Source organism: Scyliorhinus torazame, chromosome 11 (genome assembly GCF_047496885.1).
Source record: "Scyliorhinus torazame isolate Kashiwa2021f chromosome 11, sScyTor2.1, whole genome shotgun sequence".
NCBI classification, from domain to species: domain Eukaryota; kingdom Metazoa; phylum Chordata; class Chondrichthyes; order Carcharhiniformes; family Scyliorhinidae; genus Scyliorhinus; species Scyliorhinus torazame.
The window spans coordinates 6,811,731-6,832,153 of NC_092717.1; the positions used below are offsets into that span (position 1 = coordinate 6,811,731).

Sequence of the window (20,423 nt, forward strand, 5' to 3'; positions counted from 1 at the left end):
AAATGGAGAGCAATTCACTGACCTGCAGGGGGCTGACAGGGGCCCGTCTTGATTCAATCGCAGCTTTGGCTGCAGATGTGGCCCCCGCATTTCCGGTTCAGAGTCTGCGCATATGCACTGCGGTGGCCTCCAGCGGCTGCGGCGAGCGCCATGGCTGACTCGGACCGCGGACCATCAGCAAGAAACAAGGTCTCCCCCCCCCCCCCCCCCCGTTCTGCCCCGGGCCGCTTCATCTGACCCACCCGGTTGCTGCCCCAGCCGCCTATAAGGCTCCCCTTGGTGATGGATCCCCCCCCCCGCCCCCCACCAGGGCAGCCGCGGACTGAGTCTGCAGCCACCGCGCATGGGTCCCGACCGGTCATACGTGCTAGAACCACGCTGTCGGGAAATCGGCCGGTCAGGATCGGAGTATCACCGGGAGGGCCTCCGGTAATGCCCCCCCCCCCCCCACCCCCCCCCCCCCCCACCCCCCCCCCCCCCCACCCCCCCCCCCCCCCCACCCCCCCCCCCCCCCCACCCCCCCCCCCCACCCCCCCCCCCCCCCCCCCCCCCACCCCCCCCACCCCCCCCCCCCCCCCCCCCACCCCAGCCTCCCGCATGATTCGCGGGCAAGCAATAAACAGTGACCCCTAGTTTCAGATTCTCTCACAAGAGGAAACATCCTCTCCACATCCACCCTCTCAACACCCCTCAGGATCGTCAAGGTTTCAATCAAGTTGCCTCTTCTTCTAAACTCCAGCGGAAACAAGCCTGGTACAAGATTGGAATACAGCAAATGTTTAAAACGCCACTGTTGAAAAAAGGACGTAGACAAAAAGTGGGTAACTATAGACTGGTTACCTTAACTTCTATAGTGAGGAAAATGCTTGAATCTGTCACCAAGGAAGAAATAGCGAGGCACCTGGATAGAGATTAGCCATTTGGGCAGACGCGCATTGGTCATGTTTAACTAATTTACTGGAACTTTTTGAGGACATTACGAGCGTGGAGGACAATGGGGAACCGGTGGATGTGGTGTATCTGGATTTCCAGAAGGCATTCAACAAGGTGCCGCACAAAAGGCTGTTGCATAAGATAAGGGTGCATGGTGTTATGGGTAATGTATTAGCATGGATAGAGGATTGGTTAACTGACAGAAAGCAGAGTGGGGATAGATGGGTGTTTTTCTGGTTGGCGATCAGTGGCTAGTGATGTGCCTCAGGGGTCATCATTGGGACCACAATTGTTGACAATTTACACAGATGGTTTGGAGTTGCCGACCAAGTGTAATGTGTCAAAGTTGGCAGATGGCACTAAGATGAGCCATGATGTGGAGATGCCGGCGTTGGACTGGGATGAGCACAGTAAGAAGTCTTACAACACCAGGTTAAAGTCCAACAGGTTTGTTTCGATATCACTAGCTTTCGGAGCACTGCTCCTTCCTCAGGTGAATCAGGTGAATTCACCTGAGGGAGGAGCAGTGCTCCGAAAGCTAGTGATATCGAAACAAACCTGTTGGACATTAACCTGGTGTTGTAAGACTTCTTACTAAGATTGGCAGTAGAGCAAAGTGTGCAGTGGACACTGAAAGTCTGCAGGGCGATATAGATAGTTTAAGCGAGTGGGCAAGGGTCTGGCAGATGGAGTACAATGTTGGTAAATGTGAGGTCATCCATTTTGGTAGGAATAACAGCAAAATGGACTATTATGTAAATGGTAAAAAATTGCAGCGTGCTGCTGTGCAGAGGGACCTGGGTGTCCTTGTGCATGAATCGCAAAACGTTGGTTTGCAGGTGCAGCAGGTAATTAAGAAAGCAAATGGAATTTTGTCCTTCATTGCTAGAGGGATGGAGTTTAAAAACAGGGAGGTTATGTTGCAGCTGTGTAGGGTGTTAATGAGGCCACACCTGGAGCACTCTGTACAGTTTTGGTCTCCTTACTTGAGAAAGGATGTACTGGCAGTGGAGGGTGTGCAGAGGAGATTCGCTAGGTTGATTCCGGAGTTGAGAGGATTGGCTCATGAGGAGAGACTGAGTAGACTGGGACTATACTCATTGGAATTTAGAAGGATGCGGGGGGAACTTATTGAAACATATAAAATTATGTGGGGAATCGATAGGATAGATGCGGGCAGGTTGTTTCCACTGGCGGGTGAAAGCAGAACTAGGGGGCATAGCCTCAAAATAAGGGGGAGCAGATTTAGGACTGAGTTGAGGAGGAACTTCTTCACCCAAAGGGTTGTGAATGATGTGTGGAATTCTCTGCCCAGTGAAGCAGTTGAAGCGAACTCACTGAATGTTTTTAAGACAAAGATAGATAGATTTTTGAACAGTAAAGGGATTGAGGGTTACGGTGAGCGGGCGGGTAAGTGGTGCTGAGTCCACAAAAATATCAGCCATGATCTCATTGAATGGCGGAGCAGGCTCGAGGGGCCTGATGGCCGACTCCTGCTCCTTGTTCTTATGTTCTTATTATGTAAGCCTTGCCTGATCAACCTTTCCTATAAGATAACTCGATCATTCCGGGTGGACATTGTTATCCAACAATCTCCCAGGCTCAGCTATTAGCTTGACTCCTTATTTTGAGGATCCACGTGGGTTATTAGTGATTATTTAAAGCCGCCTCTCACCTCCTCCTTGTGAGACCAGTTTGAGGAGACTCTGGACCAAGCCTGTCAGCTCTCGCTGTTGCTTCTGCAAGCTGGTGTTGTTGATGGTGACTCGGTTCAGTCTTGCCTCCAGCTCATCGATGACATGGCTCTGGCGGAGGACCAGGTCCTGCAGGCTGCTCTTCTCCTGCCTCAGCGCCTCGATCTCGTCTTTATGCCGGTTTTCCATTTCCAGAAGTTTCTGCTCCAGAAAGCTAAGGGAGTGAGGGTTGGGCAGATTGAAAGAAAGAATTGAATTTTCACCCGCGTATCACCACTCCAAGAGATCCCAAAGCCCTTTACAACCAATACAATACATCTTCAAGAATAGTGACTGTTGTAATGTGGGAAACCCAGCAGCCAATTTGCGCACAGCAGGATCCCACAAACAGCGATGTGATAATAACAAGATAATCTGTTTTTTTGATGTTGATTGAGGGATAACCATTGGCCTGGAGATTGTGAGAAATCTCCTGCTTGTCCTCAAAACATTGGCTGCGGGAAGTCCTTAGCTCGAGACAGAGACTAATGAAATTTCAGTGCTGATAACATGGAGCTGATGTCTCAATGCAGACATAGGGCAGGATTCTCCGACCCCCCGTCGGGTGGGAGAATCGCCGGGGGTCGGCGTGAATCCCGCCCCCGCCGTCCTCCTAATTCTCCCGCCCCCCCAGAAATTGCCCCGGCGTGAGTTGCGCCCCCGCCTCGGAGAATGGTGGGGTCCGGCGCGACTCAATGGGCCCCGGGGCTGACCGAATTCTACAGCCCGCAATGGGCGGAAGTCCCGCCCGTTCTTTGCCAGTCCCGCCGGCGTAAATTAGAGTACGTCCCGTACCGGTGGGACCTGGCGGCGCGGGCGGGCTCCGGGGTTCCTGGGGGGGGGGGGTCGCCGGGGGATCTGGCCCCGGGGGGTGCCTCCACGGTGGCCTGGCCCACGATCGGGGCCCACCGATCCGCGGGCGGACCTGTGCCGTGGGGTCACTCTATTGTTCCACACCGGAGGCTGTGGTCTTCCGCCATTTCCCGGTGCGGAAGCGAATCCCTCTGCGCATGCGCGGGGAACACGGCAGCACATGCTGGCCCTCCCGCGCATGCGCCGACTCGCGCCAGCCTGCGGAGGCCCTTCGGCGCCGGTTGGCATGGTGCCAAGCCCCTATCCCGCCGGCCGGCGGAGCACCAACCACTCCAGGGCGGGCCTAGCCCCTGAAGGTGCGGAGGATTCCGCACCTTTGGAGCGGCCGGATGCCGGGGTGGTTCACGCCGCTCCGTCCCGCCGAGAACCCCCGCCCCACCGGGTACGGGAGAATCCCACCCCATAGTTTACAATGGAGCAAAGTTAAGACTTTGGACTGCCCTGCAAGCTACAGGTGACATGTGAGCGGACTGATACACTGAGAAGAGAGATTAATTCTCCAGAAAGTTTAATTCTCACATGGGCGGCAGGGTAGCACAGTGGTTAGCACTGTTGCCCCATAGCGCCAGGGACTCGGTTTCAATTCCAGCCTTGGGTCACTGTCCGTGCGGAGTCTGCACGTTCTCCCCGTGTCAGCGTGGGTTTCCTCCGGGTGCTCCGGTTTCCTCCCACAGTCCAAAGATGTGCGGGTTAAGTGATTGGCCATGATAAATTGTCCCTTCGCATCCAACCGGTTAGCTGGGTTACTGGAGTACAGGGACAGGGTGGGGACTTGGGTCTAGGTAGGGTGTGTCTTTCCAAGGCTCGATGGGCCAAATGGCCTCCTTCTGCACTGTAGCGATTCTCTGGTAACCTGGATGAGTTAAATCAATGCCAAATGCAAATATGTTTTCCTCTCAGTCCAATATCTAGTGGTATGATTTACATTATTGACGCACTGTGAAATTATCCTGCTTTTCACCAATTTCAATCCACCTTTGCATTTTATTAAACTGTGACCAGGAGCCAGTGGAACTTGGGACCCGCGGCAATGTGAATGTCGAGCAACAGAGGAACAAGCGCATTGTCTCCACCAATGTTCAAAATCACATTCCATTGCACAATATCACCCTCTGTGGTTAGAATTGGTACAGGGGAATGTTAGAGAGAGGATGGGAGGAGAATGCTGCTTATTCCCCAATTCCATGAATTCACAACATGAATAATGGAAGATGGGAGCGAAAGAGAGTTTGTAATGAGGGATCTGCACTGATAGTTGATCAAGAGTATGTAATGAGGGGTCTGCACGGAGATCAAGAGTTTGTAATGAGGGGTCTGCACTGATAGTTGATCAAGAGTCTGTAATGAGGGGGCTCTGCACTGAGATCAAGAGTTTGTAACGAGGGGTCGGAACTGACAGTTGATCAATAGTCTGTAATGAGGGGTCTGCAGTGATAGTTGATCAAGTGTCTGTAATGAGGGGGGTCTGCACTGAGATCAAGAGTTTGTAATGAGGGGTCTGCACAGATAGTTGACCAAGAGTCTGTAATGAGGGGTCTGCAGTGATAGTTGATCAAGTGTCTGTAATGAGGGGGGTCTGCACTGAGATCAAGAGTTTGTAATGAGGGGGGGTCTGTACTGATAGTTGACCAAGAGTCTGTAATGAGGGGGGTCTGCACTGAGATCAAGAGTTTGTAATGAGGGGTCTGCACTGATAGTTGATCAAGTGTCTGTAATGAGGGGTCTGCACTGAGATCAAGAGTTTGTAATGAGTCCTATGGGACCGCTTAGAGACAGTGGACTGGTCAGTATTTAAAAACTCTGCGACCAGCCTGAACGAGTACGTCACTGCAGTAACTGACTTCATTAGTAAGTGTGGAGAAGACTGTGTGCCAAAGAAGCAAATCGTGTGTTTCCCAACCGGAAACCCCGGATGAACAGGGATATCCACTGCTTGCTGAAGTCTAGGACTGAGGCGTTCAAGTCAGGCGACCCTGACCTCTACAAGAAAGGCAGATATGATCTAAAGAAATCCGTCAAAGATGCCAAAAGACAGTACCGGACCAAGCTCGAGTCCCAGGCTGGCCACACGGACCCCCGCCGTCTATGGCAAGGTCTGCAAGACATAACGGGCTACAAGGTGAAGGCATGTCAAATCGCCGGCTCCAATGCCCCCCTCCCTGATGAGCTCGACACATTCTATGCCCGCTTTGAGCAAGAGGTCAGCGAGAGTGAACCCTCCGCCCCAGAAGCCGTGGATGAACTTGTATCTGAGATCACCATTGCAGACGGCAGAGCAGCGTTCCCGAAGGTCAACCCACGGAAAGACACTGGCCCGGATGGGGCACCCGGACGAGCACTCGGGTCTTGCGCGGATCAGCTGGCGGGGGTATTCACAAACATCTTCAACCTCTCTCTACAACAATCTGAGGTCCCGATCTGCTTCAAGAAGACGACCATCATCCCTGTATCAAAAAAAGCCAAGCAGCGTGCCTTAATGACTCGTCCAGTGGCTCTGACATCCATCATCATGAAGTGCTTCGAAAGGTTAGTCATGGCACGAATCAACTCCAGCCTCCAGGATTGCCTTGATCCACTACAGTTCGCCTACCGCTGCAACAGGTCCACAGCAGACGCCATCTCCATGGCCCTGCACTCTACCCTGGAACACCTAGATAACAACGACACCTATGTCAGACTCCTATTTATCGACTACAGCTCAGCCTTCAACACCATCATTCCTACGAAACTCATCTCCAAACTCCGTGGCCTTGGCCTCAGCTCCTCCCTCTGCGACTCGATCCTGAACTTTCTAACCCACAGGCCACAATCAGTAAAGATAGGCAACAACAACTCCTCCATGGTCATCCTCAACTCCGGTGTCCCACAAGGCTGTGTCCTCAGCCCCCTACTATACTCCTTATACACCTATGACTGTGTGGCCAAATTCCCCTCCAACTCAATTTTCAAATTTGCTGATGACACCACCGTAGTGGGTCGGATTTCAAACAATGACGAGACAGAGTACAGGAATGAGATAGAGAATCTGGTGAACTGGTGCGACGACAATAATCTCTCCCTCAATGTCAACAAAACGAAGGAGATTATCATCGATTTCAGGAAGCGTAGTGGAGAACATGCCCCTGTCTACATCAATGGGAACGAAGTAGAAAGGGTCGAGAGCTTCAAGTTTTTAGGTGTACAGATCACCAACAGCCTGTCCTGGTCCCCCCATGCCGACACTATAGTTAAGAAAGCCCACCAACGACTCTACTTTCTCAAAAGACGAAGGAAATTTGGCATGTCAGCTACGACCCTCACCAACTTCTACAGATGCACCATAGAAAGCATTCTTTCTGGTTGTATCACAGCTTGGTATGGAGCCTGCTCTGCCCAAGACCACAGGAAACTACAAAAGACCGTGAATGTAGCCCAATCCATCACGCAAACCAGCCTCCCATCCATTGACTCTATCTATAATTCCCGCTGCCTCAGAAAGGCAGCCAGCATAATTAAGGACCCCACGCACCCCGGACATACCCTCTTCCACCTTCGTCCGTCAGGAAAAAGATACCAAAGTTTGAGGTCACGTACCAACCGACTCAAGAACAGCTTCTTCCCCACTGCCATCAGACTTTTGAATGGACCTACCTCGTATTAAGTTGATCTTTTCTCTACACCTTGCTATAACTGTAACATTATATTCTGCAGTCTCTCCTTCCTTCCCTATGTACAGTATGCATTGTTTGTACAGCGTGCAAGAAACAATGCTTTTCACTGTATACTAATACATGTGACAATAATAAATCAAATCAAATCAAATCAAATGAGGGATCTGCACTGATAGTTGATCAAGAGTTTGTAATGAGGGGGGATCTGCATTCATAGTTGATCAAGAGTCTGTAACGAGGGGCAGGACGTCATAGCTTTCAAAGATGCGGAACAGTTTAAAAAAAAACAGAACTTGTGGTTGACGTTAGTAATTGCCAATACCAGTGTCGTAATTAAAAAATATTTTTAAATCTGTTGTAGAATGTACCGGAAAACAACTTTTGTCAACATTTCAATTGTCAGTTTTTTGAAGGAGGAGTAATTATATTAAAGGGCTATAATTTTCATATATATAAACATCCAGAAAGCAATGTGTTTACTTTATCCGTAAACAAATATGTACTTAACATGGAAACATGCGACAGGGTGACAGGCCGCATTTTTTGCCTGTGATATCAGCACATTGTGGTTGGCAATCGGCCTTCCCGCTTCCTCTCTCTCCGAAGATCCCAAACCCTCAGATGCGTTTTCTCCAGAATACCTTGCCTTCCGCCATTGAGTATAAATCGGATGTTCTGCTCATTGTCACATTGCTGGCTGTGGGGGTTTGCTGTGTGCAAATTGGTTGCCACGTTCCCCACATTACAACACCGGCTCCAGCTCAGGAAGAGTATCTCATTGGCTGCCCATCAGATCTGGACTTCCTGAGGCCGTGAACGGTGCTGGGAAAATGCGAATCTTTCTTTAAATGCAAGGAAATATCTTCAACGCTCAGTGACTGCATTCTTTTTGCTTTAAGTCATTTATCATTGGGGATAAAGAAAACTAGGGCTGAAAAAGGAAAGTTGCAGAGCTACATCAAGTATTGCAGCAAGGGTTCATCTCAAAGTTGATACCAATCCAGGATTTAGAACTTACAATTGGTGAGCATTGTTCTCATCTGTCAAAATAATGCCGTAACTTGCTTAAGTGATTTTGGATGTGAACCAACTTTAATTAAGAAATATCATATTTCCCTCTTATGAGGAAAGGAAGGAATAATTTTTCAAATTACTGGGGATTTTAAGAAGGTAATTTTTCACTCAAGTGTTTCTCCTGCGCTGAACTCTGACTTTTGACACAATTCTGTTCTCCTTGCCCCCGGCCATTGATCAGAACTGGAACAAATGGGTCAGCTTCACACCTCCCATCAAGAAACCCCCTTCCCTCTCTCTCTCTCTCTGACCTCCTCCCTCTCCTGCTTTTATCCCCCCCCACTCCCCCCCCCACCCCCACCCCCCCCACACACCCCTCACCTCATGGTGAGGTTCACAATGTTCTGTCCCGAGTATTTTAGTCAGGAGTAACCAGACGGCACTCACAGAGGAAGCAGAAATATTTCAGCGTTGCTGCCAAAAATTCCTGTGTCGTTACCCTTGTGACGTGCTCATTAACTTAAAGCACAGATTGATTAATGGCATCAAGTGTTGTGAGAGTTCTATATTGGGATTCTAGAAAGAAAAACGGCTTCAGGACCTGGCTCTGGTTTTCTCGCATTTAAATTCAGATTTATTTTTCTTTTACTTTCAAACGTTGAAATTTGTGCACCGATGGGAGAAAGTGACCTGCCCACGCCAAGAAATAAATGACATAGAATTCACAGCACAGAATTAGGCCATTCGGCTCTGGTGGTGGCATGGTGGCACAGTGGTTAGCACTGCTGCCTCACAGCTCCAGGGTTCTATTCCAGCCTCGGGTGACTGTCTGGGCGGAGTCTGCATGTTCTCCCCGTGTCTGGCTGTGTGGGTTTCCTCCGGGTGCTCCGGTTTCCTCCCACAGTCCAAAGATGTGCAGGTTAGGTCGATTGGCCGCGATAAATTGCCCCTTTAGTGTCCAAAAGGTTAGGTGTGGTTACTGGGTTACGGGGATAGGATGGAGGTGTGGGCTTAAGTGGGTGCTCTTTCCAATGGCCGGTGCAGACTCGATGGGCCAAATGGCCTCCTTTTGCATTGTAAATTCTATGATTCTAGTGGTCCATTCTGGTCTTTACGCTCCTCCCGCTCCACTTCATAATAACTCCTTCTAATCCTTTCTCCCTCGTGTGTATAGGGAGCTTCTCCTCACGCACACCAACAAAGGAGTTGAAAACACCCAGGTTTTTCTTTTAAATTAAAGTCCCCAATTCTTTTTTTTTTTTAAATGGGGACTATTCCGCTTGTCATTTTGAGTTCAATCTCCACAGAAGAAGATAACTTTACCCCATGTGTTTAACACTCAGGTTGGATGGACTCACAGTTGGAATGAACCTTCCAAAGCTGCTCCTCTCATCCCCGTTTCCCTGGAATGAACGGTTGCAAATTCCTTTGTCCTCCCCCAGGAGAAGTGCAAAATCAGCAACACGGCATCATTCTTTTTTAACCAATCTTATGGAGTCTTAAAAACGATCAAGGATTGGTTGGTGGCCAACCAACCCATGTGATTGACGAAAGAGCGAAAGGTTGAGATGGGGGGGTGGGGGGAGAGATAAAATTATCCAGTGATCTGGAGGGTTTGGGGATGGGGGGGGGGGGGCGATGGCGGGGGAGTTGGGGGGAAGCGGGTTTAATAAAAACCTTCACAAAGGAATTGGATACATACTTGAAGGGGTACATTTCTGGGGCGATGGAGGGGAAAGAGCAGGGGGAGTCGGATTAAGTGGTCAGCTCTTTCAAAGAGCCAGCACAGGCAGAGTTGGCTGAATGGCCTCCTTCAGTGTGTATACGACAAATATACCCACTGGCCAATTTGAACTCGGGTTGGGGTCATGGGGGTGGGAACTGGTGCGTGTAGGGACCCGGTAAATTGACCAGTCAATGCCGCTGGGAATGATGTCATAGCCGGGTCATAGCCAATCACCTTGCCTGTTGTTTATTACCCCCCGGATAATCCCACACATGAATAATATTCTCCGTAGTCTTCAATGTGTCACCTTTTCCAGTGTCCTGAACTAGAAGGATTTGGACTCGTCATACCCGATATATCCTTGATTGATTTATTAGTCACCGACTGTATTTCCTACCCTGTCTCAGATTCACTTCTGACTCGGGAGGATGTCAGTTCAACCTCCACTCGAAAGATTCAACCCACAGAAATGCAAGCCGACACTCGCAGTGCGGTGTTGAGGGGGTGCTGCACAGTCAGAGGACCCTGTCTTTCAGATGATTGGCCAAACTGTCATCCTCTATGGTGGATGTGAAAGATTCCATGGTGCTAGTGGAAGAGGAATGCGGACCCTGCTGTCTTGGGTCAATATTTATCCCATGACCCATCCCTACGTCAAAGAGCCTGGACATTATCACGTTACTCATCGTGGAATCTTGCTGTGTGCAATTTGGCTGCCGCAGTACAACAGTGACCACATTTCAAAGGTATTTGGTTGGCTGTCTGAGGTTTCTGGAGGCTGCTGCAATGGAAATGGAAGCTGTTTCTTTTCCTATCTGTTGTGCTGGATGGTCAATGGGGTGAGGTTTACTACACTCCTTGTAAACTGCACACTTGTGCAGGAATCCGAAAGGCTCTGAGGCAATTGGGTGCAAATTTGCCCCCTTGTTCCTATGTGCTTTGGCAGCTACTGCCGATTGAATCTGCTCAGTTATGTAGATGGATGTATTTCCTTCAATATGGGCGGCACCGTAGCACAATGGTTAGCACGATTGCCTCACAGCACCAGGGTCCCAGGTTCGATTCCCGGCTTGGGTCAATGTCTGTGCGGAGTCTGCGCGTTCTCCCCGTGTCTGCGTGGGTTTCCTCCGGGTACTCCGGTTTCCTCCCACAAGTCCCGAAAGACGCGCTGTTATTCTGAATTCTCCCTCCGTGTACCCGCACAGGCACCGGAATGTGGCGACGAGGGGATTTTCACAGTAACTTCATTGCAGTGTGAATGTAAGCCTACTTGAGACAATGAAGATTGTTAATTAAATATAATGGGGCGACACGGTGGCACAGTGGTTAGCACAGCTGCCTCACAGCTCCAAGGACCCGGGTTCAATTCCGGCCTTGGGTGACTGGCTGTTTGGAGTCTGCACGTTCTCCCTGTGTGTGCGTGGGTTTCCTCCGGGTGCTTCCGCAGTCCAAAGATGTGCAGATTAGGTGGATTGGCCGTGATAAATTGTCCCTTCATGTCCAAAAGGTTAGGTGGGAGTACTGGGTTATGGAGATAGGGTGACAGTGTGGGCTTGGGTAGGGTGCTCTTTCCAAGAGCCGGTGCAGACTCAATGGGCTGAATGGCCTCCTTCTGCACTGTAAATTCTATGATTCTATGATATTTCACTTTCCGGATAGTTGTCAATGGCTGTTCTACCAGCACCGTCTGCACTTCAACAACTATCGCCTGACCTCCACAACGGAACAATTTCTACAGCGGAAATCGAGGATTTGAAAACAATTGCAAACAATCGCCACACCCCTGATTCGAGGTGTTTGGGGGGGGGGGTAGCTATTCTTGAGGGGGGGGGGGCAGCTATTCTTGGGCGGATCAGGAGCCTGCCTAATTATCGGAGGCTTCTGATTGGCTATCAACTTCCTAGCCCAGGGTGAGATCCCCCTCCCGCCCATTTTGACTCAGGAACAACAGTGGCTCCGTCCCCACCAAGGAAGCAGTGTGATGTTAGACTGAACTTACCTGTTCTTATCCTGTAACCTGTAGATCTCATTGGTCTGAAGTAGCAGTTGTTTCTCTAACTTGTACGTAAATAAGGAATTTTCCAAAAGTTGAATTTCGAGCCTTGATGTTTGGTTCAACACCTAAATGAACGTTTATAAATTGTTTATTTTCATGAAATATACATTTTTCCTCTAAAATAAGAGAGAGCAGTTCACAGAAACAGATTAAAGTAATTATTAAACAGAAGCAAATATAAAGAATACAACAAGATCCTCCACACTTTCTATCGCTGCTCATTATGATATTGAGTGCCGTTGACATCATTTGGACTAGGAAGAGGACAGATCCATTCCTGCTCTGTATTGAGACAACAGATCAAGTAGCACAGGAAAGGAGGAGGCCATTCGGTCTCTCGAGTCTGTCCTGGTATTCAATTAGATCATAAGCTGATCTATATCTCTAGTCCGTATACATGGCCTGGCTCCATGTCCCTTGACATCCTCACTAGTCACAGGATTGCCAAGTCTCAGTCAGACATTCTGGGGCTTGATCTCGGTGCCTGTGGGTTAGGCTTCCTGCACAGACTTGCTGCCCAGTGATTCCTATTGCGAAAGGGAGCATTTGGCAGCACTGGGCAGGGACAGACACAGTCCATATCTCCCTGTGGCTGCCCAGTGTCCACGCGCTAGGCTCATGAAGAATAGCCACCAGACTGAGACGCTGGTGTGTGACTGTGTGTATGTGTCTGTGTGTCTGTGTCGGTGTGCGTCTGTGTCTGTGTCTGTGTATATGTGTCTGTGTATATGTGTCTGTGTGGGTGTGTGTCTGTGTCTGTGTATATTTGTCTGTGTGTGTGCGGGTCTGTGTGTTTGTGTGTGTCTGTGTCTATGTGTCTGTGTCTGTGTCTGTGCCTCTGAGTCTGTATGCGTGTGTATGTGTGTGTCCGTCTGTGCATCTGTGTGCACATGTGTGTGTTAAAACAAGAAGTGACTAAACATGATGAGCAACAGGAGTTAACACAAAGGCTGGAACTGGCTTCGGAATCACCGCAATCTTAAGCTATTTATTGACATTTTCTTCTGCTTTGTTTCCATGCCAATGGAGTTGATCATTCTCGCAAACCAATTTAAACAAAATTCTTACAACATGCTGTAACCAGATAAAGATACCACAGACATATTTACAAGAATCACTCAGCCTTGTGTGATCTCTGCCAGTGAATGTTTTTCAAAGACTCTCTTATTTAAATTGGAATGAGGCGCTGGAGACTGTGTGTGTTACTCTGGGCCAGTTTAAACAAGGAGCTGTTGCACCCCTCGCAGGAGCAGATTGATCCTTCACCAGCCACCCGCCCGCCCCCGCCCCTGCCCCCGCCCCCGCCAGGGGGGCCTTACCTGTGTCTCCACCTCGGTGAGCCGGCGTGTTTGCTCTGCCGATTGACTCAGCAGATTGGTGCCAATCTCCAGAATGGTAGCCGTGTGATTCTGAACGGCGTTTTGCTGTATCTGAACCATCTCTGCCTTCATACTCTCCTGAATGTAATTCTCCAGCTGTAACAAAGTCATTTGAGAAACTTTTTAAATTCCCACAGGAGCCAGGGTCCTGCCTGTAACATTGCGCATTTCCATAGCGCTTTTCACCACCTCAGGAGACCCAAACGCAACTTACAGCCAATGACGTACGTCGTGAAGTCTGGTCTCTGTTGCAATGGAAATTGTGGCTGCCAAATTGTGCACAGCAAGATCCCATAAACAGCAGTGTGGAGTCATCAGTTATTATGGTCTTAATGGGGGGGGGGTGAATATTGGCCAGGCCGCTGGGAGGAATTACCCCCCCCCCCACACACACACACAGACACCCCTTCTTCAAAGTAGGGACCATTGGATCGTTTACGTCCCCCCGAGGGGGCAGATACGGGCCTCAGAATCATCATAATAATAATCTTTATTAGTGTCACAAGTAGGCTTACATTAACACAGCAATGAAGTCACTGTGAAAAGCCACTAGTCGCCACATTCCGGCGCCTGTTCGGGTACACAGAGGGAGAATTCAGAATGTACAAACGACTTAACAGCACGTCTTTCGGGACTTGTGGGAGGAAACCGGAGCACCCGGAGGAAACCCACACAGACACGGGGAGAACGTGCAGACTCCGCACAGACAGGGACCCAAGGCGGAATCGAACCTGGGACCCTGGAGCTGTGAAGCAACAGTGCTAACCACTGTGCTACCGTCCCGCCCAGCACTCCCTCATTACTGCACTGGGAACATCAGTCAGGGTTTTAGGCTGACGTCTCTGGACTGGGGCCTGAACCCACACGTGCTGCCTCAGAGGTGAGAGTGCCACCCCAGCTGGTCCTACGGCGGGCACGGAATGGAACGCCCATGGTTGAGACAAAACAGACCTCCTCGGAACGCAGAACGGCCGGCCTCACGGATCGAACAGTGGCAGCTTGCCCCTGGAAAACAAACACTCGCTTTTCACTGAAAAGTATTTCAGAGTCACAGAATCTTTACAATGCAGAAGGAGGCCCTTCGGCCCATCGGGTGTGCCCCAGCTCGCTGAAGGAGCGATCTTTCACTGGCTGCGAGGCATCTGGGGACATCCTGAGAGGCTGCCTTCGAAATGCAAGTTCCTTCTACCAGCTCAGGGCAATGAGGCTCGGAGGAAGAATGTCATTTCACTTGAGGAATTAATTTCTATGTTGTGTGGATTAGGCACTGCATATGTTCAGACAAGAACTCTGAGTGATTGACTGCCTAATCGTTTTATACATGTTTACAGTTTTTTGAATTGGTTAAACACTAAACTGGATATCACGGCTGTGAGATTCTGGATGTCGACTTCAATCCAAACTCTATTTCAATCAAATCCAAAGATAGAGGCCGGAACTCTGCAGCCATTCCGGGTTAGTTTTCCCACCGGCAGCGCACCCCCGTCTCTGGGTTTCCTGGCAGTGCGGGGTGGTTACAATGGAGAATCCCATTGACAAGCGGCTGGGGGACAGGAGAATTCCGCCCACAATGTCACCTCAATAAGGTTAGCACAATCTAATCTAAACATGCGATTACAATCCTGGTGCCCAACTCAAATCAGCCATCAGGTGGGTCTCAGAATCACTACAGTACAGAAGGAGGCCATTCGGCCCATCGAGTCTGCACCCACCTACTGCAAGAGCCCCCCACCCAGCCCAAAGCCCCGACTTCTCTTCTTCCCAGACACTCACTTTCTTCCTTTCAGTCAAACTGATATTTCTGAAGCCTCTACACTTGTGTCATCTCAGCCGAGCCTCCAGTGCAGTCCGGTCCGATCCAGTGTGGTACAGTACAGCCCAGCCCAGCCTGCTCCTCACCCCAATTCCCATCTCAGTGGAAAGCCTCAGTTCCCTGTCACACACCTGTGTAATCAGACGGTCCACAAATTGGTGGCTTCAACTCCACTCTGGCTAGTAACTCCAGCTCTGGCAATGAACGCCTTTTTTTGCAGACTAGCAGAGCGTGCATTTACGTAGCGACTTTCATGTCCCCAGGACACCCCAAAGTGATTTCCAGCCAATGACTTGTCTTCACTGTGGTACTGTAACAATGCGTCCAGACTGACAATCCACCGGTAAGCAGGAGCAACCACAGCCTGCCTTCAATAGGGCGGCACGGTAGCACAGTGGTTAGCACCGTTGCTTCATAGCACCGGGGTCCCAGGTTCGATTCCCGGCTTGGGTCACTGTCTGTGCGGAGTCTGCACGTTCTCCACGTGTCTGCGTGGGTTTCCTCCGGGTGCTCCGGATTCCTCCCACAAGTCCTGAAACACATGCTGTTAGGTGAATTGGACATTCTGAATTCTCCCTCCGTGTACCCGAACAGGCGCCGGAATGTGGCGACTCGGGGCTTTTCACAGTAACTTCATTGCAGTGTTAATGTAAGTCTACGTGTGACACTAATAAAGATTATTATTATGCCCTCTCCTCCCTCACACTAAGCACAGTTTCTGGATGCCTTCCCTCCTCCCCTTGACCACCTCCACCCCCAACTCTGGCTGGGCCCTTCATGGCCCCTCCCCCACTCAGTGCCAATCCCCGATGCTTTGGAAGATTGGGTGAACTGCGAAGGTTTGCACCCCGTCGCGGAGAAGGTGCGCGCCAGCAAGTACCCACCCCAGCGGATGCCTCGCAACTTCACTCTTTTCCTTAGGATTGTGGAAGTTTCCCTTGAACCTTGCGACCACATTGGCTCCCTTACACCTTCTCACGAATAAGAATCACGTGTGGGCCTGGGGCCAGCCGCACGAAGCAGTGTTTTTGTGGTGAAGAAGCAGTTGTCCTCGTCCGGGTTACTGACCCATTACTATCCCGCCAAACCCTTGATCGTCACATTAGAGGTAGCCGCGACTCTGAATTTCATGGACTCCTTGCCTGCCTCAGTGTTGCGGATCCGTGAGTGGGCCCAGACGGACCCAATCCTATCTAACATTTGCCATGTGGTTTTGTACGGTGGACATTATCCGACAGCTGCCCTCTATGCTATTGGGGCCGTCCTGTCCCACCAGAAGGAGATGGCAGAGAATGGTCGATCGCCTTCGTCTCCCGTACATTGGCTGCAGCGGGAAGGAAGTACGCGCAGATCGAGAAGGAAGGTCTGGCGGTTATGGGCGGCACGTTGGCGCAGCGGTTAGCACTGCTGCCTCACGGCGCCGAGGTCGCAGGTTCGATCCCGGCTCTGGGTTACTGTCCATGTGGAGTTTGCACATTCTCCCCGTGTTTGCGTGGGTTTCGCTCCCACAACCCAAAGATGTGCAGGGTAGGTGGATTGAACACGCTAAATTGCCCCTTAATTGGAAAAAATGAATTGGGTACTCTAAATTGATTTAAAAGAAGGAAAGTCTGGACCATGTGCTGACACGCTATTGGCTGGGGTTTGCGCACTCCTACAAGACATGGGCTGCTGAGCCTGCGACCTTAAAAGGGCCACGCTCCCACATGGTTCTTATGATGATTGACAGACACACACACACAGAAACATACATCAGCTCAGATGCTTACACACACACACAGATACTCATACACACACACAAACACACACATAAACGCTCACCTATACACACAAAGAAAAACATGCATACGCACTGACACACAGTCACACACACACACAAACATTTTTTTTTAAAGATTTGGAGTACCCAATTCTTTTTCTAATTAAGGGGCAATTTAGCGTGGCCAATCCACCTACCCTGCACATCGTTTTCTGTTGTAGTGGGGTGAGACCCACATAGACACGGGGAGAATGTGCAAACTCCATACGGACAGTGACCCGGGGCTGGGATCGAACCCGGGTCTTCGGCGCCACACACACACAAACATACACAAAGAAAAACATGCATACGCTCTGACACACACACACACAGATACACATACACACACCAACTCTCTCACACCCAGACAAACATACACAAATGCTCGCATTCACAAAAATATACATATGCACAGACACACACACAGAGGCTCACCCACACACACACTGACACACATAAAACGTTGCAAAGAAATGGTGCAACAGAGATTAACTAAATGATTGAGGTAGAAGCTGTAACACATCAACATTTAGACAAAGTGGCTGCAATGACCCATTCCAAACATGACAAACTATCAACAGCACCTTCCAAACCTGCAGCCTCTGCCATCTAGAAGGACAAGGGGTAGCAGATACTTGGGAACATCACCACCAGGAGATTCACGTCCACATCACTCACCACCCTGACTTGGAAATATATCCGCCGTTCTTTCACTGTCACTGGGTCAAAATCCTGGTTGTATAGACGAGGCTTCCAATCCTTTGAGTGCAGATGAAGAAGGGGCTATCCAATTGAAAGTGTTTAAGATGGTTAAAGGATTTGATAGGGTTGATAAAGAGAAATTATTTCCAACCTAGGGAAGAGAGTCCAGAAAGAGGGGGCAGAACCTTAAAATTCGATCCTGGCTGATGTCCGAAAACACTTCACCATTCGAAGGGGAGTGGAAAGCGCTCCCACTCCAAAGATTCTATTGATGCTGCAAATTTGGAAACTTCAGAACGGAGATTAATGGATATTTATTAGGTAAGGGTGTTAAGGGTATTCAGGTGAGGATGGTTAAGAGATACTGAACCAAGACAGCTCGAAAGAATTGACATACTCATCAGCCATATTCTTTCCTAACTGAATGGACTGAAGGGCTGAATGCTCTCCTCTGCTTCTTGTGCCCAGTATTTCCATCGCAAGGTTCTTACAGACAGGGGTATTGTCCAGCCCTCCAACGGAGATGACTTAATAATCTTCATTGTCACAAGTAGGCTTACATTAACACTGCAATGAACTTACTGTGAAAATCCCCTAGTCAGCACATTCCGGCGCCTGTTCGGGTACACAGAGGGAGAATTCAGAATGTCCAATTCACTTAACAAGCACGTCTTTCGGGACTTGTGGGAGGAAACCGGAGCGCCCGGAGGAAACCCACGCAGCCACGGGGAGAACGTGCTGACTCCGCACAGACAGTGACCCAAGCCGGGAATCGAACCTGGGATCCAGGAGCTGTGAAGCAACAGTGCTAACCGCTGTGCTACCATGCTGCCCACGAGATTTTGAGAGGTGCAATACAAGAGTAAAAGAATGTAAGAAATAGGAGCAGCATTAGACCATTCAGTGCCTGAGCCTGCTGCACCATTCAACATGATCGCAGCTGATTATCTACCGCACCTCCACTTTCCCGCCCATTCCCCACATCCTCGATTTCCTTTGTATCCAGAAATCTGTCGATCACGGCCTTGCATAGTCTCAGTGACTGATCATCCATAATCCTCTGGGGGGGGGCGGAGAATTGCAAAGGCCCTCAATCCCCCGAAGTGGGAAAAATTTATCCTCATCTCAGTCCTAAATGGCCAACCACTTATCTTCATCTATATACAAGTCAATCCTTTCGGAGGCGACTGTCAATAACAAGGACTGAGTTTCTACCTGCCCTCGGTATGGTTGGGGTTGGGTGGGGGGTGCCAGAGGAGTTCACATGTGAACCATCTCGCCCATTCCCAATCTCACCCCCATAATACTGGGGGAGGGGGGAACAGGAAGGTGCTGAAACTGGCAGCCCACTCACCATATTTAAATGAACAATCGAGAGCCAAATAGGCTCGTTATCAAGTCCATTATCCCTGCCCACCCCATTAAACGGTTGCTGTGGGCAACCTGGCTCCCGGAGCAGGAAGGGAAGGAAAGAGGGAGCAACCCCCATTAGACTGAACCCCAATTTCCTTCCTGTTTCCTCCCTTAAACTCCCCCCTCCCCTCCACACCGTCTCTCTCCCTAAACTTCCCAATCCTCTCGACCCAAGAGCCTGGATTAACTTCTCCGGGAATCCAAGCACTCCGGCAGTTGCCACTGGGCTTTCCTGGTGCTGCCGGGACTGATGGAGCTGCTGTGGCCAAGCCGATGAGGGACGGGGGTCCCACTAGGCCCCTGATTACGGTCCCCACAGCTCTTTCTGACAGCGGAGGGGGTGACATGGAGTCAACCTGCGGTTCCCAGGGATAGGATCTGACCCCCCCCCGTGTTATTCCACCCATAAATACATAGAACATTCATGGCATCGGAGGAGACCATTCAGCCCATCGTGGCCGAACGTGCCCAGAATAGATCTATCCAACCTCATCCCAATTTCTAGCCCTTGGTCTTGTCGGTTACAGCACTTCAACTGCATGTCCAAATTCTCTTTTTAAATGCAAAGCGGGCTTCTGCCTCCAGCACCCTTTCAGTGAGTTCCAAATCCCACTGCCCTCCTCTGTTCCTTTCGCTGTTTCTTTTGAATCTATGCCTCCTAGTTACAGACCTCTCTGATAAGGGAAATGGGTCCTTCCCATCCACTCTACCTCAGACCCATTATTTAAACCTCAATTAAACCTTCCCTCAGCCTCTTTCTGTTCCGAAGGCAACAATCCCAGTCCATCCAACCTTTCCTTACAGCTAAAATTCTCCATTCCTGGCAGCATCCTTGTAAATATACTCTGTACCCTCTATGCCATCATATCCCTGTAGTGCAGTGACCAGAATGGTATACAATACTCTAGCTGATGCCTAACTAGTGCCTCCTACAGTTCCAGCGTAATCTCCCAACTCTTCTGTTCCAGGCCTTGGCTAATAAAGGAAAGAAGGTACTGGCCTCGCTTCCTATGTGGATGCACACTCTGCTCCTCTACACTTCCTAACATCTGTGTTGACTACATCAAACACGCTACCTTCATCAACCCACCTTGTTATCTTCTTAAGAAATTCAATAAATTATTCAGTTGCAATCTTTGCTCAACAAATCCATGCTGACCGTTCTGGTTTTATTCCGTACCTCTCTACAAGATCATTTCTAATGTTTGTCAAAATGTTTTCCAACGCACTATAACGATTGTTTTTTTGCACAATGGTTTATATTATTGTTGTTTATTGTGCCAAAATGTCTTAATAAAATTATTTATCAAAAAAAAATGTCTTCCAACAATTT

General features: G+C 49.7%; 1 protein-coding gene across 2 annotated transcripts in view; it reads right to left on the reverse strand.

The window, feature by feature from the left end:
• Positions 1–20,423, reverse strand: part of LOC140385077 (angiopoietin-1-like) — a 200,973-nt gene that overhangs the window by 51,474 nt on the left and 129,076 nt on the right. For both annotated transcript variants that reach the window (XM_072466879.1, XM_072466880.1), the window contains exons 2-4: positions 13,305–13,460; positions 11,929–12,050; positions 2,609–2,841 (exon numbers count right to left, since the gene is read on the reverse strand). In XM_072466879.1, coding sequence (XP_072322980.1) covers positions 2,609–2,841; positions 11,929–12,050; positions 13,305–13,460 — 511 coding nt within the window. The remainder of the gene's footprint in view (positions 1–2,608; positions 2,842–11,928; positions 12,051–13,304; positions 13,461–20,423) is intronic.